The sequence below is a fragment of the Vulpes vulpes genome, chromosome 4, assembly GCF_048418805.1.
Source record: "Vulpes vulpes isolate BD-2025 chromosome 4, VulVul3, whole genome shotgun sequence".
Lineage (NCBI taxonomy): Eukaryota > Metazoa > Chordata > Mammalia > Carnivora > Canidae > Vulpes > Vulpes vulpes.
This window is the reverse complement of record NC_132783.1, coordinates 1,015,848-1,031,290: the sequence shown is the minus strand read 5'-3', so window position 1 is coordinate 1,031,290 and position 15,443 is coordinate 1,015,848. Positions and strand designations below refer to the sequence as shown.

General features: G+C 47.7%; 1 protein-coding gene across 1 annotated transcript in view; it reads left to right on the top strand.

Moving 5' to 3' along the window:
• The first annotated feature begins 8,271 nt into the window (after positions 1-8,271).
• The window catches only part of USP38 (ubiquitin specific peptidase 38), a 29,667-nt gene continuing 22,495 nt past the window's right edge, over positions 8,272-15,443 (top strand). Inside the window, exons 1-2 of the mRNA XM_025988304.2 lie at positions 8,272-9,245; positions 11,743-11,878. Coding sequence (XP_025844089.2) covers positions 8,465-9,245; positions 11,743-11,878 — 917 coding nt within the window. The 5' untranslated portion in view covers positions 8,272-8,464. The remainder of the gene's footprint in view (positions 9,246-11,742; positions 11,879-15,443) is intronic.

Sequence of the window (15,443 nt, the reverse complement as noted above, 5' to 3'; positions counted from 1 at the left end):
TAGCGCTGTGTCTCTCATAGCCAGGATTCGGAGTCTAGAAATCACGGGGTAGGAGTGGCACCACTATCCCCCCCCCCCCCCCCCAGTGATCTACTAGTAAAATTTTTGTTCCCTCGTACTGATACCTAATGCTCTGCTAGTTTAGGAGTCTTGGATCCAAATAGAGGAACGCTTCCACCAGGAAACACAACGATTCCACTGAACTAAGAGTTAGGAATGCCACCAGGCCACATCGGACAACTCCTATCTGTGAATCAACAGGTGAAGAAAATAGATGCTGTGCTGGCTCTGCTGACTGATCCTGACATCAGGGAGAAATCAGACTGCTAGTCTACACTAGAAATAAGGAATATGCTCTGTCTAGAATATCAGAAATACTTTAAGGCATTGAAGTATTACCAGCTATAACCACGTGACCAGTTACAGAAATGAGGACTATTAATTATAAGTACTTTTTCCTGATTTTGTTACATTTGTGTGTGTAATATGCTTGCATGGTATGTACAACAGTATTTGCTTAGCATATATATTAATACATGCAGCAGATATTTTTTTCTTTCCTCTTATTCCCTTATGTAACATAAGATGGTGCAAGTATTGTTGATTAAAAAATTGTTAATTTGACACTATTTGGCATTTATTTATTTAAAAGATTGTGTCTATTTATCCATGAGAGACACAGAGAGGAGAGGCAGAGACACAGGCAGAGGGAGAAGCAGGTTCCGCACAGAGAGCCCGACGCGGGACTCAATCCCGGGACCCCAGGATCACTCTCTGGGCTAAAGGCGGATGCTCAACCACTGAGCCGCCCAGGCGCCCCACTATTTGGTATTTAAATTACAGGATAAAAAGAAGAGAAAGCATCATTCAAGAACTTTACCTCCTCTTCTGGGGAAGCAGGGAAACGGCGTTTCAGGATCTCTGGTAAAATTATCATTTTCCTTATTTGGAGATTACATATGGTTTAAGGATCTCCTTAAAGAGTGGGTTCCAAATTCACAAGGGCTAGACCTGTGTAGTTAATTTGTATCACCTTGACTGAGCCACCGAGTGCCCAGATATTTGATTAAATAGTATTCTCTGGTGTGTCTGTAAAGACATTTCTGGATGAAATTAATATTCGATTCACTTAACTGTGTAAAGCAAATTGCTCCACCGAGTGTGGGTGAGCCTCACCCAATCCAATAAAAGCCTGAATAGAAGAAAAAGGCAGAATAAGAGAGAATTCATTGTCTCCGCCTGCCTTCAGACTCAAGACTAGAACTATAGCGTGGACTCTCCTGGAACCCTGGATTACCGGCTGTAGATGCTAGTGCTTCTCAGTTTCCGTAACTATGTGAGCTAATTCCTTATAATAAACCGCACGTGGTTCTGTTTCTATTAGTGTGAAACACACTAATAAACTATAAAACTATTTCATCACCACAAAAATCACCCTCATGCCATCCCTTTGGAGTCGTACCCACCCTCCTCTTCCCCAACCCCACCATCCCTAACTTCTAGCAACCGCTAGTCTGTTCATCACAATTTTTTCATTTTGAGAATGTTTATATATATAGAGAGAATCACATTATATAGAACCTTTGAGATTGGCTTTTGTCACTTAACATAATGTCCTTAAGACCCATCCAAGTGATGTCTATCAAGAGTTTGTTCCTTTTTATTTTGATTAGTATTCCAGTCTGGATGTACTACAATTTGATTAGTCATACACCTACTGACAAACACTGTGGTTGTTTCTAGTTGTTGTCTATTACGAATACTATGTTTGTAGGAACATTTGTGTAGAAGTTTTTGTATGAACACAGTTCTCATTTCTCTGCAATAAAAACCCAGTTTTACGGCTCAGTCACAAAGTAGTTGCGTATTTAATTTCTAGGAAACTGCTAAATAATTTTCCAGAGTAGCTGGATGATTTTGCATTCCTACCAGCATGTGTAAGAGATCCAGTCTCTGCATCCTTGCCAGCATTAGTGTAGTCACTATTTTTTTATTTTCACTGTCCTAGTAGGTGTGTAGTGATACCTCGTGGTCTTAATTTGTATTTCTCCAGTGACGACTGCTGTTGGACCTCTTTGCTTCTGCTTATTTGCCATCTGTATATACACTCTTCAGTGAAATGTATTCATGCTTTTTGCTTATTTTTTTTCCTTTTGCTTTTTAATTGGATTAATTTTTTTATTCCCCATTTTCTAAAAACTTTTTACTGTGGTAAAACATACATAAAATTTATCATTTAAGTGTATACTTCGACATGAAGTACATTCATAATGTTGTGAAATCACCACCACTGCCCAATTCCAAACACTTTTATCCTCCCAAACGGAAATCCTGTACCCACCCATTAAACAGTAACTTCCAAGTTCCTCTTTCCCCTAACCTCTGGTAACTTCTATTCAACCGTCTTTGAATTTGACTTTTCTCGGTACCTCCTATCGTTTAATTTTTATTCTTTGGTGTCTGGCTTATTTCACTTAGCATAGTATTTTCAAGGTTGATCCATGTTGTAATATTTCACTCCTTTTAAAGGCTGAATAATATTTTTATCTAGATATGCCTTATTTTGTTTATGCACTCATATATTAATGTATATTTGAGCTTTCCACCTTTTGGATATTATGAATAATGCTGCTATAAACACTGGTGATCAAGTATCTGAGTCTCTGTTTTCAATTCTTTGGGGCGTATACCTAAAAGTGGAATTGCTAGATTGATCACATCATAATTCTATGTTTAACTTGAACAGTCATCAAATTGTTTCCAAAGCAGCTACGTCATTTTACATTCTCATTAGCAATGCACAATTTCTACATATCCTCACCAACTCTGGTTATCTTCCTCTTTTTAAATAATAGCCATCCTAATGGGTATAAAGTGGTATCTCATTGCAGTTTTGACTTGCAGCTCCCTACTGGCTAGTGATGTTCAGCATCTTCTCCTGTGCTTACTGGCCATTTGTATATCCATGATCTTCTTTGCAGGCATATCTATTCACATCCTTTGCCCATATTTTTTTATTTGAGAGAGAAAGAAAAAAAAAAAAAAAACACAAGCGGGGGGAGGGGCAGAGGAAGAGGGAGAAGCAGACTCCCTGCAGAGCAGGAAGGCCTACACGGGCTTGATCTCAGGACCCCTGAGACTTGTAACCCACTGACCCACCCAGGTGCCCCTCCTTTGCCCATTTTTGAATTGGGTTATTTTTGAGTTTGTAGTTCTTTATATATTCTGGATTTTAATCACTTATCAGACGCAAGCTTTGCAAATATTTTCTCGTTCCACATTTAGTCTTGCCATTCTCTTGATAGTGTCACTGGATACTTAAAAGCCTTTTACTGTTGAATCCTGAGAGTTCTTTATTCTAGGTCTAAGTTTTTTGTCAGATATGTGGTTTACAAATACTTCCAGTCTGTAGCTTTTCTTTTCTTAAATGGGTCCTTCATTGCTGAAGTTTTTAATTTTGATGAAGCCCAATTTATTGATTTGCTTTTAGTATCAGGTCAAAGTACTCTTGCCAAGCCTTAGATCCCAAATATTTTTTCCTATATCTTCTAAAATTGTTATGATTTTATGTTTTACATTTAAATCTATGATCCATTTTGAGTTAATTTTGTATAAGGTGTGAGGTTTAAGTCAAGGTTTTTTTCTTTGTCTATAAATATCCAATTGCTCCAGCACCGTTCATGGACAACTCTATCCTTTCTCCATTGAATGGCTTTTGCATCTTTGCCAAAATCCAATTGAGCATACTTGTGTCTGTTTCTGGGTAGTCTAACCAGTTCCACTGATCTATGTGTCTATCCCTCTGCCAGCACCGCATTGTGTTGATTACTGTAACATATAAGTTATTAAATTTGAGTAGAGTGATTCTACCAATTTCTTTTTAATATTCCAGTTTGCCTTTCCATATAAATTTTAGAATACTCATGTATCTACAAAAACAAACAAACAAAAAACTTTGCTGAGATTATGAGAGAAACTGTTTCTGACATGCAGTTTGGGAATAATTAATATCTTTACTATGGGTTTTCCAATCCATGAACACAATATGTATCTTCATATATTTATATTTTCTCTGATTTCTTTCATCTGTGTTTTGTCGATTTCACTACAAGTCCTACCTATGTTTATACCTAAGATTGTTTTGTTGTGATTGTAAATAGTATTACATTTTTTATTTTGGTTTCCATGTGTTCATTGCTAGTATATTAAAGTATAATCGATTTTTGTCTATTATTTTGTATCCTGAGACCTTGCTGAACTCAGTTTTCTAGAAGTTATTTTGTTGACTTCTTGGAATTTTTAAAATAATTTCTTCATTTAGTTAAAACAAATTACAAAAATCTCATTTGTTTGATAAATTAATAGATTGTTTACTTTGTGCCAGATACTGTTCTAACTACTAGATATGGAGGTTACCAAGAAAATTAGGGTTTCTTGACCATGTCATGGAGCTTAGATTCTAAAGGAAAGATAAGGACTGCAATCAAATTGTCTTCATATCAGTGCCATCAAATAGGCATTAACACTCTCTTATATATGGTAGACTCAGCTGGAGACAGCGTTCTGCCCCAGGAATCACAATGCAAGTTACTATCCTTTCTAGGAGGCATCCTACTAACCCACCTCACACTTCCTCAGACCATCTCCCTGTAATTAAATAACAATTCTTAACTATGGTTAAGTACTATAAAGAAAAAAACAAGAGTAACACAATAGAACAGTACATCATCTAGAACTGACTCTGTGAGGAAGTGACTTTTTTTTAATCTTCTCATCCCTTTTTTAATTTAAATTCAATTAATTAACATGTATTACTAGTTTCAGAGGTAGAGTCAGTGATTCATCATCAGTCTTCTATAAAACACTCAGTGCTCATTACATCATGTATCCTCCTTAATGTCCATCACCCAGTTACCCCATCCACCACCCATCTGCCCTCCAGAAACCCTACTTACTTCCTTTCAAAGTCTCTTATGGTGGCACCCGGGTGTTTCAGTGGTTGAGCATCTGCCTTTGGTCCAGGAGGTGACCCCCAGGTCCTGGGAGCAAGTCCCACATCAGGCTCCCTGCATGGAGCCTGCTTCTCCCTCTGCCCGTGTCTCTGCCTCTCTCTCTCTCTCTGTCTCTCATGAATAAATAAAATCTTTAAAAAAAAGTACATGAACATAAACGGCATAAAGTGATTATTAGTAATTATTCACAAGATGATTAATCACAGGTTTTTCTAATCTCCACAATGAGTTTGCTTTTGATTCTAGAGGGAGATATAAATATCCCAGGAACGATCTCCTGCGGAAAGAGAACTTCATCGTGATGCTATGCAGTTGGCCAACTCTTTCCTCTCTGCCTATCACAAACGCATATTTTTCACCTGACAGCTATTTACTTAACCTGTCATGCTTCCATCACCTTATCTATAAAACATAGTCACTAATGTCTACTTCCAAAGTCTGTTTTGAGAACTAAGGATAACTATAACTATATTGAGATAACTATATATAACTATATTGAGACCCAGGTAAATAGAGGGTATTTAATAAATTATAATTCCCTATCATGAGTTTTTTCCTTTTCACCCCCATCACTTAGATCCCACTTCTAGATATTTATAAAACCATTTAATTCATGACTAGGGTCTTAGGGGAAATTTTTTTACAAAATTTTAAAGCCTATAGCAATAGCACCTATTAATTCAATGATTAGTGGCATAACACACTTTAACAAAACCTCTCCATAGACTTCCGAAAATATTTTAAGATATTGAACAAGAACATGGTACTGTATGTGACTTTTAGTTGTGGCACAACATCAATTATGTAAAGTTACGCACTTTCAAATGAAATCTTGTAACAGAAGAGCATATTGTGCACATTTTTGTACCAATGGCAAAATCGGAAAACATGCTTTGAGTATTTTAGCATAGAAAGTAGGAAATGTTTTAATTCAGGCATCTATCACTCAAGAAGTACTTTAAGAATACTGAGTCATGGTGCTTTGGAAGCTACACTATGTGTATCACGCAGACTGAGAACAACTTGCACCACGTTCTCTCAGACATCTTACAACACTGAATTTCTCAAGACATAATATTAACAGAAAGAAATATTATTGATTGAAAGTAACGTGTTAGGCTTTTAACTAACCAAGATCTTCGTCCTGCCCGTCTCAGAGCAGTTACCCTACTGCTGTTACTCAGCAACCTTCAGAGATCTTCCCAATCTCCGGCCCCTCAACCCCGGTCCCACCATTCATTCCTCCTCGGTACTTTCTACAGCATCGTCTTCCGGTGGGACACCAGTCCCAGGAAAAGTCCAACTTTTCTCTGTAGTTTTACTATGTGAAAAGTTCCAGAGCTATCCCTGTGCTCCGGCATGATGTCTTTTAGAGCCACCAAATGCCTTTTTTCTCTTTTGCCTCCAATTTCTTGCCGCAAAACTCGGTCTCAAGCTTCCTCTGCTCAGCTCCATGTTGAACACATCCGGGTGCTCACTGTGTCAATCGGCAGAAGCAAAACAGTATGTAGCAAAGTAAACCCCTTACAATGTTCTTTTTTTAAAAAAAGATTTTACGTATTTATTCATGAGAGACACAGAGAGGGAGAGGCAGAGACCCAGGCAGGGGGAGAAGCAGGCTCCATGCGGTGACCTGATGCGGGACTCGATCCCGAGACTCCAGGATCACGCCCTGGGCCGAAGGCAGCGCTCAACCGCTGAGCCCCCCGGGCTGCCCTGGCTCATTTTTCTCTTGGAAAATGTTTCTATCTATTCTCTCTCAAACCATCTCAGTTTTATCATTATCACGGGCCATTTACGCCTAATTTCACAACTATCCTGGCCAAACCTCCACGGGGCTGTAATCACGCAACTTTTTTCCCAATTTACAGGCCTCTGGTTAAAGTCCGCCCTCTCAGTGTAAATGTTTGGAAGGGACTTGAAAGAACCAGCGCGACGACTGCGGCTGTCCACCGCACCGCCCTCAGGGACGCCCTCAGGGACGCTGGAGACTCCCCCAGAGACGCCTCCAGAGACGCCCCCACAGACTCTGTCAGAGACGCCTCCAGAGACGCCCCCACAGACTCTGTCAGAGACGCCTCCAGAGACGCCCGAAACGCCCCCAGACTTCTCACTCCCTCAGAGACGCCCCGAGATTCCCTCAGAGACGTCCCCAGAGATTCCTTCAGAGACACCCCCAGAGTCTCCCTCAGAGACGCCCCGAGATTCCCTCAGAGACGTCCCCAGAGATTCCTTCAGAGACACCCCCAGCGACTCCCTCAGAGACGCCCCGAGATTCCCTCAGAGACGCCCCCAGAGACTCCCTCAGAGACGCGCCCCAGACGCCGCCGCGTAGCACCGGGGGCGCGGCGGCGTCAGGGAGCCGGGTCTGCGGGTCTGCGGGTCGGTTCACCCGCCACCGCGGTCCGTCGAGCCCGCGCGCCCCCGCGCCGGGCCTGAGCACACCCGCCGGGTCGCTAACCGCCGCCGCGCATCCCGCGCTTCCGGCGGCCGCGACCCCCGCTCACGCCCGGCGGGGACAGGAGGCGGCGGACGCCCGGCAGGCGGGCGGGCAGGGACCGCGGGGCACCGAGACGAGGCGGCAGCCCGGAGCGCCCCCGCCCGCCCCCGTCGCCCTCCCGCCCGGGCCCCGGCTCCGAGACCTGACCCGCCCGAGCGGCCCGAGCCCCAGGCTCCCGCGGGCGCACCGCCGAGCGGCGTCCCCAGGCCCGCCAGGCCCCCAGCTCCGCTCTGCCCGCCCGCACGCCGCTTGCGCCCCTCCCCCGACGCTCGTCTCCCGCTTCCGGAACTTCGGCACCTCCGGGCCCCGGAGTCAGCTGACCTGACGGACCCGCGGCGGCCGGAGGACGCGAGCCCGGGGCCCCTGTGACCCCACACGCGACCCCGGTGACGCGGGCGGCGCCGCGCGACTCCATTGGAAGCGGCCGCGGCTGCGCGGTGGAGCAGAGGCGGGCGGGGCGGGGCCGAGCCGGAGGGGGCGGGGCCTAGCCCGGAGGGGCGGGGCCTAGCCCGGAGGGGCGGGGCCTGGTGTAACCTGGGCGGGGCGGGGCGGGGTGGGTACCCCGGGAGGAGGAGCGCGGAGGGAGGAGGCGGGCTCGGGGGCCGGGGCCCGGGGGGCGGGGCTCTCGAGCGGCCTCCGTCCCTCACTTCCGGGTCGCGGACGTCTGGATCCGGGTCACGGGCGTCCGCCCGCCCGTCGTCTCCGGGGCTGACCCGGCCGCTTCGGTGACAGCGGCTGGTGACTCGGCGGAGGCCGGTTGGGTCCTGCGGCCGCTGCGCTCGGCCGCCCCGTCCGCCCGCGACGCCGGGCGCGTCCTCCGCCTGCGGCGCGCTCGGGCCCGGCCGGCCGCCGCCGGGGTCCTCCTGGGCGTGCCGTCGGCGCCGATGCTGAGGGGGGCGCGGGCGCGGGGCGGCGGCGGAGCCCCAGGTCGCCGGGCCCCGCCGGCCGCTCGATGCGGCTGCTGAGGCGGCGGCGGCGGTGCCCCGTCCCGCTGCCGCCGCGCTCCGGCCGCGCCTGCGCCGCCGCCCGCGGGCCCCCGCGCCCCGCGACCATGGACAAGATCCTGGAGGGGCTGGTGAGCTCCTCGCACCCGCTGCCCCTGAAGCGCGTGATCGTGCGCAAGGTGGTGGAGTCGGCCGAGCTGTGGCTGGACGGCGCGCAGTGCGCGGCCATGTTCGGGCTGACCACGCGGCTCATCCTGGAGGGCCCCGACCCGTTCCGGCGGCAGGTGGGCCGCCAGGTGCTGGAGGCCTACGCGCGCTACCACCGGCCGGAGTTCGAGGCCTTCTTCAGCCGGCCGTTCGTGCAGGGGCTGCTGCGGCAGGGCTACGGCTCGCTGGGCGGGCAGGACGTGGCCATCCTGGACTACATCCACAACGGCCTGCGGCTGCTCAGGAGCTGCCCGTCGGTGCTGGACCTGTTCGGGCTGCTGCGGCTCGAGGTGCCGCGGATGCTGTGCGAGCGGCCGGGGCCGCCGTTGTGCGCCCGCCTCAGCGACCTGCTGGGCGACTTCGCGCAGTGCATCCCGCGGGGGCAGCCGGCCGTCGCCTTCTGCCAGCAGCTGGTGCGGACCATGGGCCACTTCCAGTGCGCGTCCACGCAGGAGCGGGAGCTGCGCGAGTACGTGTCCCAGGTGACGCGGGTGGGCGGCCTGCTGCAGAGCATCTGGAAGGCCGAGCCCAGCGCGCTGCTGCCCTCCCTGCAGGAGGTCTTCGCCAGCCTGTCGGCCACAGGTAGGCGCCGTCCCGGGCTGCGCGTGGGGCTGCTCGGCCCGAGGCCTTGGGGAGCGCGGGGTTAGGGCCCTCACCCCGTCGGGGCAGCCCGAGGCCTTGGGGAGCGCGGGGTTAGGGCCCTCACCCCGTCGGGGCGGCCCGAGGCCTTGGGGAGCGCGGGGTTAGGGTCCTCACCCCGTCGGGGCGGCCCGAGGCCTTGGGGAGCGCGGGGTTAGCGCCGTCACCCCGTCGGGGCGGCCCGAGGTGCCTTGGGGAGCACGGAGTTAGGGCCCTCACCCCGTTGGGGCGGCCCGAGGCGCCTTGGGGAGCGAGGGGTTAGTGCCGTCACCCCGTCGGGGCGGCCCGAGGTGCCTTGGGGAGCGCGGGGTTAGGGTCCTCACCCCGTCGGGGCGGCCCGAGGTGCCTTGGGGAGCGCGGTGTTCCGGCCCTCACCCCGTCGGGGCGCCCGAGGCCTTGGGGAGCGCGGGGTTAGGGCCCTGACCCCATCGGGGCAGCCCGAGGCCTTGGGGAGCGCGGGGTTAGGGTCCTCACCCCGTCGGGGCGGCCCGAGGCCTTGGGGAGCGCGGTGTTCCGGCCCTCACCCCGTCGGGGCGCCCGAGGCCTTGGGGAGCGCGGGGTTAGGGCCCTGACCCCATCGGGGCAGCCCGAGGCCTTGGGGAGCGCGGGGTTAGGGTCCTCACCCCGTCGGGGCGGCCCGAGGCCTTGGGGAGCGCGGTGTTCCGGCCCTCACCCCGTCGGGGCGCCCGAGGCCTTGGGGAGCGCGGGGTTAGGGCCCTGACCCCATCGGGGCAGCCCGAGGCCTTGGGGAGCGCGGGGTTAGGGTCCTCACCCCGTCGGGGCGGCCCGAGGCCTTGGGGAGCGCGGGGTTAGGGCCCTGACCCCGTCCGGGCGGCCCGAGGCGCCTTGGGGAGCGACGTGTTCCGGCCCTCACCCCGTCAGGGTGGCCCGAGGCCTTGGGGAGCGCGGGGTTAGGGCAGTCACCCCGTCTGGCGCTCAGTGAGCCTTAGGGAGCATGGATGTTCGTGCCCTCACCCCGTTGGCTGTGCTGAAGCGCCTTGGGGAGCTCGGATGTTAGGGTCGTCACCCCGTCGGGGTGGCCCGAGGCCTTGGGGAGCACGGATGTTCGCACCTTCACCCCGTCAGCTGCCCTGAAGCTCCTTGGGGAGCACGGATGTTAGGGCCGTCACCCCGTCGGGGTGGCCCAAGGCCTTGCGGAGCACGGATGTTAGCACCTTCACCCCGTCGGCTGCCCTGAAGCTCCATAGGGAGCACGGTGTTAGCACCCTCACCCCGTCGGGCGCCCCGTGCACCTTAGGGAGCACGGATGTTAGTGCGTCATCCCGTGGGCCGCCCTGAAGCACCTTAGGGAGCACGGTGTTAGCACCCTCACCCCGTCGGCCGCCCCGTGCACCGTAGGGAGCACGGTGTTAGCGCGTCACCCCGTCGGGGGCCCGCAGCCGCGAGCAACGGCAGCAGTAAGCGGCTTGGTGCCGCGCAGCAGAGCGCGTAGGCCCCGAGGACCCTGGCCGCCCGTCTGGCCGCCCGTCCGCCCTCCGCCGCCGGGGGGGACGCGGGGTGCAGGGGGGACACGGGCGGGGGTGACGGGGCGGTGACGGCTGGGGTACGACCTCGCCCGGCGGCCGCCCCTCGGGATGTGCGGAGGACTCCGACCTGCACCCCGGTGCCTGCTGGACCCCGAGCTGTGGGCGTGGAGGCGGAGAAACGCCCAGAGCTGCGCCTGCTCCGCCTGGTGACCGTCGCCCGCGGCCGTCTGGAGCTAGATCTGCGAGCGGGTCCTGACCTTGGGAGCCAGGAGTAGGGCTGGGGGCAAGCGCTGTGCGGTCTGCTGCGCCCAGTGTGTGTAGGAAGATCCACCAGCCGTGTGTCCTCACATCTGACGGGGTTTTAAATTGTGATTTTTCTTGTGTTCCCTGTGTTGCTCGAACTTTAGATTCCCCCAGAACTTTTTCAGCAGTAGCAGTAAAGGTGCTTGCCTTGAGTTTGCTTGATGATTATATAGTTTAAGAAAAGTTCCCTCAAAATTAACCTTAATTTCTACTTCTTTCAGAGATTTTTGAGGGAGCCTTAGAGCAATGTGCTGCTACTGTAATTACTAGTCATCAGTTACTATGGAAGGTCTGAAGTGGGGATTTATAGGATACCTTGAATGTGCTTTCTAACTACTGACTTACAAATGAGTATTTTAACACAACAGTGACTTAATATTAAATAATGCAAGAAAATAAAGTCGTTTATGGACTAAATACAGTGAGAGTGAACAACAGCTTTCATATTCCAGCAGTGTTCTCTATAATGAACCATCATTGCTACCCACCCTTCAACTCATTTCTGCAATTTAATGTTGCTTGTATGTTAGAGTCTACCCAACTGTTGCTGCAAGTACTTTTTTTTTCTTTTTGTAAATTATTGTTTCTTTCTAAATAATTCACTTCAACTTTCTTGCCATATTCCTTTTTGTTTTTAATTAAAAAAACAGATACATCATTTGAACCTTCTGTAGCACTGGCAAGCCTCGTGCAGCATATTCCTCTTCAGATGATTACGGTTCTCATCAGGAGCCTAACTACGGATCCAAATGTAAAAGATGCAAGCATGACCCAAGCTCTTTGCAGGTACTTCTTCATGACACTATAGATGGTTTTGTAGATTTGGGAGGAGGAGCTATGTTGCGGTATTTTGTGAGTAATGAAAAACTTAGTTGTTTAAAACTGAAATCATAGAATCAAATACATATTCTCCAAATTAATGGGAATGAATTATTTGCCTTACTATATAGGTTTGACAGGCATCCTAGTAATTCAAAGTCCATTTTTAGTTCGGCTTTTTTTAATTCAAAAAATATATATATGTATACACTTACTGTACAGTAAGGAGTTGGTTGGATTATCAATATATTTAATTTCCTTAGTCATTATGGTTCCTTGCAACTTGTTTTCTTCTGTCGAGGTTTTTTGTTTTTTTAAGCTAAGTACATACTTTTACTTTCTCTTTCAACCAGAATCCCTGGATAATAAATTCTGCCTTTGTCTGTTTAAAATATGCTTTTTCTTCCTTGTTTTTCAGTAGATGATTTGGTAAGATACAGAATTCTAATTTGGTAGTCATTTTCTCTTAGCATTTTGAAAATAATACCACATTGCTTGCTGGCATTTATTGTTGCTGATATAGAGTCTGCTGTCAATCCAACTGTCATTACTTTGGGAGTAGTTAAGCTTTTCTGGTAATATTTATGTCTCTCCTTGATGTTTTTCAGTTAATTGTTATATTTCTGGGCATAAACAATATCATTTATCATTCTCAGCATTTTCATGTTTTTTTTTTTAATTCACTTGTTCATTTATTCAAAATCTATTTACGGGGGATCCCTGGGTGGCTCAGTGGTTTAGTGCCTGCCTTTGGCCCAGGGTGTGACACCGGAGTCCCGGGATCGAGTCCCACATCGGGCTCCCTGCATGGGGTCTGCTTCTCCCTCTGCCGGTGTCTCTGCCTCTCTATCTCATGAATAAATAAAATCTTTAAAAAATAAATAAATAAATAAATAAATAAATAAATAAATAAATAAATAAAATGTAAATGAACAATGAAAACTTTACATAAAGACTTGGAAATTTAACCACATAAGAATTGATAAAATGGTAAGAATACAGGGAAAAGGAAAAATAAAACGATAGGCTATATGAAGAAAATCCTAACAACATGGTGTCACAGGATTTCTAGAATTTTAGAACTATGAATACAAAGATATCAAGAAGATGAAAACAAAAATACAGATCACTAAATACGACAAGGAGGTCACCATACATTGAAAAGTAACAGAGATAGAGGCCATACAGCAGGAACAGCATTTATATAGATTTTTCTCCAATATATAAAGCATGTTCACATATCTGTGGAAGTCAGAATGAGCAAAAAGAAATCGAAAGTAATAGTTACAGCTAAATTGATTCAGTAAATTTAAGAGCACAAGGAAAAAAGGAAAGCCAGAAGGGTCTTTTTAAACACTAGACAAAACAGAGGAAAAGGTGAAAAAAATCCAAGTCAGGCAGAGAGAGACGCAGGCTCCATGGAGGGAGCCCGATGTGGGACTCGATCCTGGAACCCCGGGGTCATGCCCTGAGCCGAAGACAGATGTTCAACCACTGAGCCACCCAGGTGTCCCTGTTCATTTACTTTTAATTTTAAGAAACACTCATATCAGGGCACCTGGGTGGTTGAGCCTCCAGCTCAGGTGTGATGTCAGGGTTGTGAGTTCAAGCCCCACATTGGGCTCCATTCTGGGTGTGGAGTGAAGGAAGGAAGGAAGGAAGGAAGGAAGGAAGGAGGGAAGGAGGGAGGGAGGGAAAAGAAAAAAAGAGAAAAAGAGAGAAAGAAAGAAAAAGAAAAGAAAGGAAGAGAGAGAGAGAGAGAGAAAGAAAGAAAGAAAGAAAAAGAAAGAAAGAAAGAAAGACCCATAGTTTAGCTGGAGTATTTATTCTTCTATTGCAAATGTAATCAAACAGGATAATGTTTGTTTTTATCATACTCCCACCTTCTACTTCACCATAATATATGTTTCCTTACACATAGCACTTACATGCTTGAACTGTTATTTTTTGTAATTCAAAAAATGCAAATACCATATCAGCAACAGGTAAGTAACATTAAAGTATGAAATTGGCCAGATGCAACTGAAATAACAAGGAATGGGGTACACAAGCACCTTCTAAAAAAGAAAACTGATCCTTAACTCCAGTTTTTTTCTTGCCACAAAGAAGTTTGAATTCAGTATTGTTTCTTTTTTCAAAAGAAGCCAGTTTTTTATGTAAAATTTTCCAATTTGTAAAACAGTGGAACAAGGTAAACTTGAGGCTAGATCTAGTCATGAAGGTACCATCTAAAAGTGAAAATTGGTTTTATTCTATACAAGTTAAGAATAAATCTATTATTTTGTCTCCTTTATAATATTGCCAATTTTAATGTTAAGATTTTCAAGTTGCATTCTGTTTTTTAGTTCTAGAAAGAAATGGTTTCATTAACTCAACAAATTTGAACTCCTTCTCAGTGCCAAGCCCTGTACAAAGTACTGGGGATCCAAAAAAAAAAAAAAAAAAACAAAGTACTGGGGATCCAAAGATTAAAGATTAAAAAGGAAAAAAAAAAAAAAAGATCATTGCTCTTAAGCTCCTGGTCTAATAGAGGAAAGAAAATTTCAAAGTGCATAAATTATAACTAGCTAAATGTCTTTTAAATAGTAAGAAATTAACACAATATATCAAGGTTAAGTTCTGTGAAATTCGTGTAGTGACCAATACATGGTGAACAATATTAATGTAGTTAACTCTAAAATAACTCATCTTACAATGCCTGTGCCTGAAAGGATTTGGATATGTGCAAGTTAAATCAAATTGAAGCAGAACTGGAATATAATTAAAGAGAAGCTAAAAGCATAACATTTATATGCCAGCAGAGCTTAGTGCAAACACCAGTACTGCTGTTTATTAATTGTGTAACTGTTGACAAATTTCCTAACTTTTCTTACCAATTTGAAAGCAGAAATTGTAACTACTGTTATGTTTTCAGCACTTAACGAAGTAGTTGTTATATAATGGGCACTCAAATATTTGTCGAGTGAACAGCTCCTAAGGCATGTTACTTCTGACTTAAAGTTTTTTTAGGATGATCAGGAGATTGAGTACATTTGGGATAAGGTAAAGGGTAAAGGCTTATGAGATGGGAAGCTAGAAATGGGGAGGAGAGGAAAAAGCTGATGGGTGATTAGGTATCATGAAGAAACATAGCCAAGTGGAATTTTCTACTCTGCTCTTAGACCTACGGCCCTGTGTTCTACAGGGTATAGTTTCTTTCTACACTGGTGGTATCATTCCCCTAGGAGCAGAGCCCACAGAGCCAAGGAGATGTGCTCACATATACTCCTTCTCTGAACCGCATCTTTTTTTGTATCCATATTTGTACTTTAAAAATATGCAGCATTGGGACGCCTGGGTGGCTCAGCGGTTGGCGTCTGCCCCTGGCTCAGTGTGATCCGGGGTCTCGGGATCGAGTTCCATGTCGGGCTCCCTGCATGGAGCCTGCTTCTCCCTCTGCCTGTGTCTCTGCCTTTCTCTCTCTGTGTCTCTCATGAATAAATAAATAAAATAAAATCTTTAAAAAAAAAATGCAGTATGTCCTAACATGATT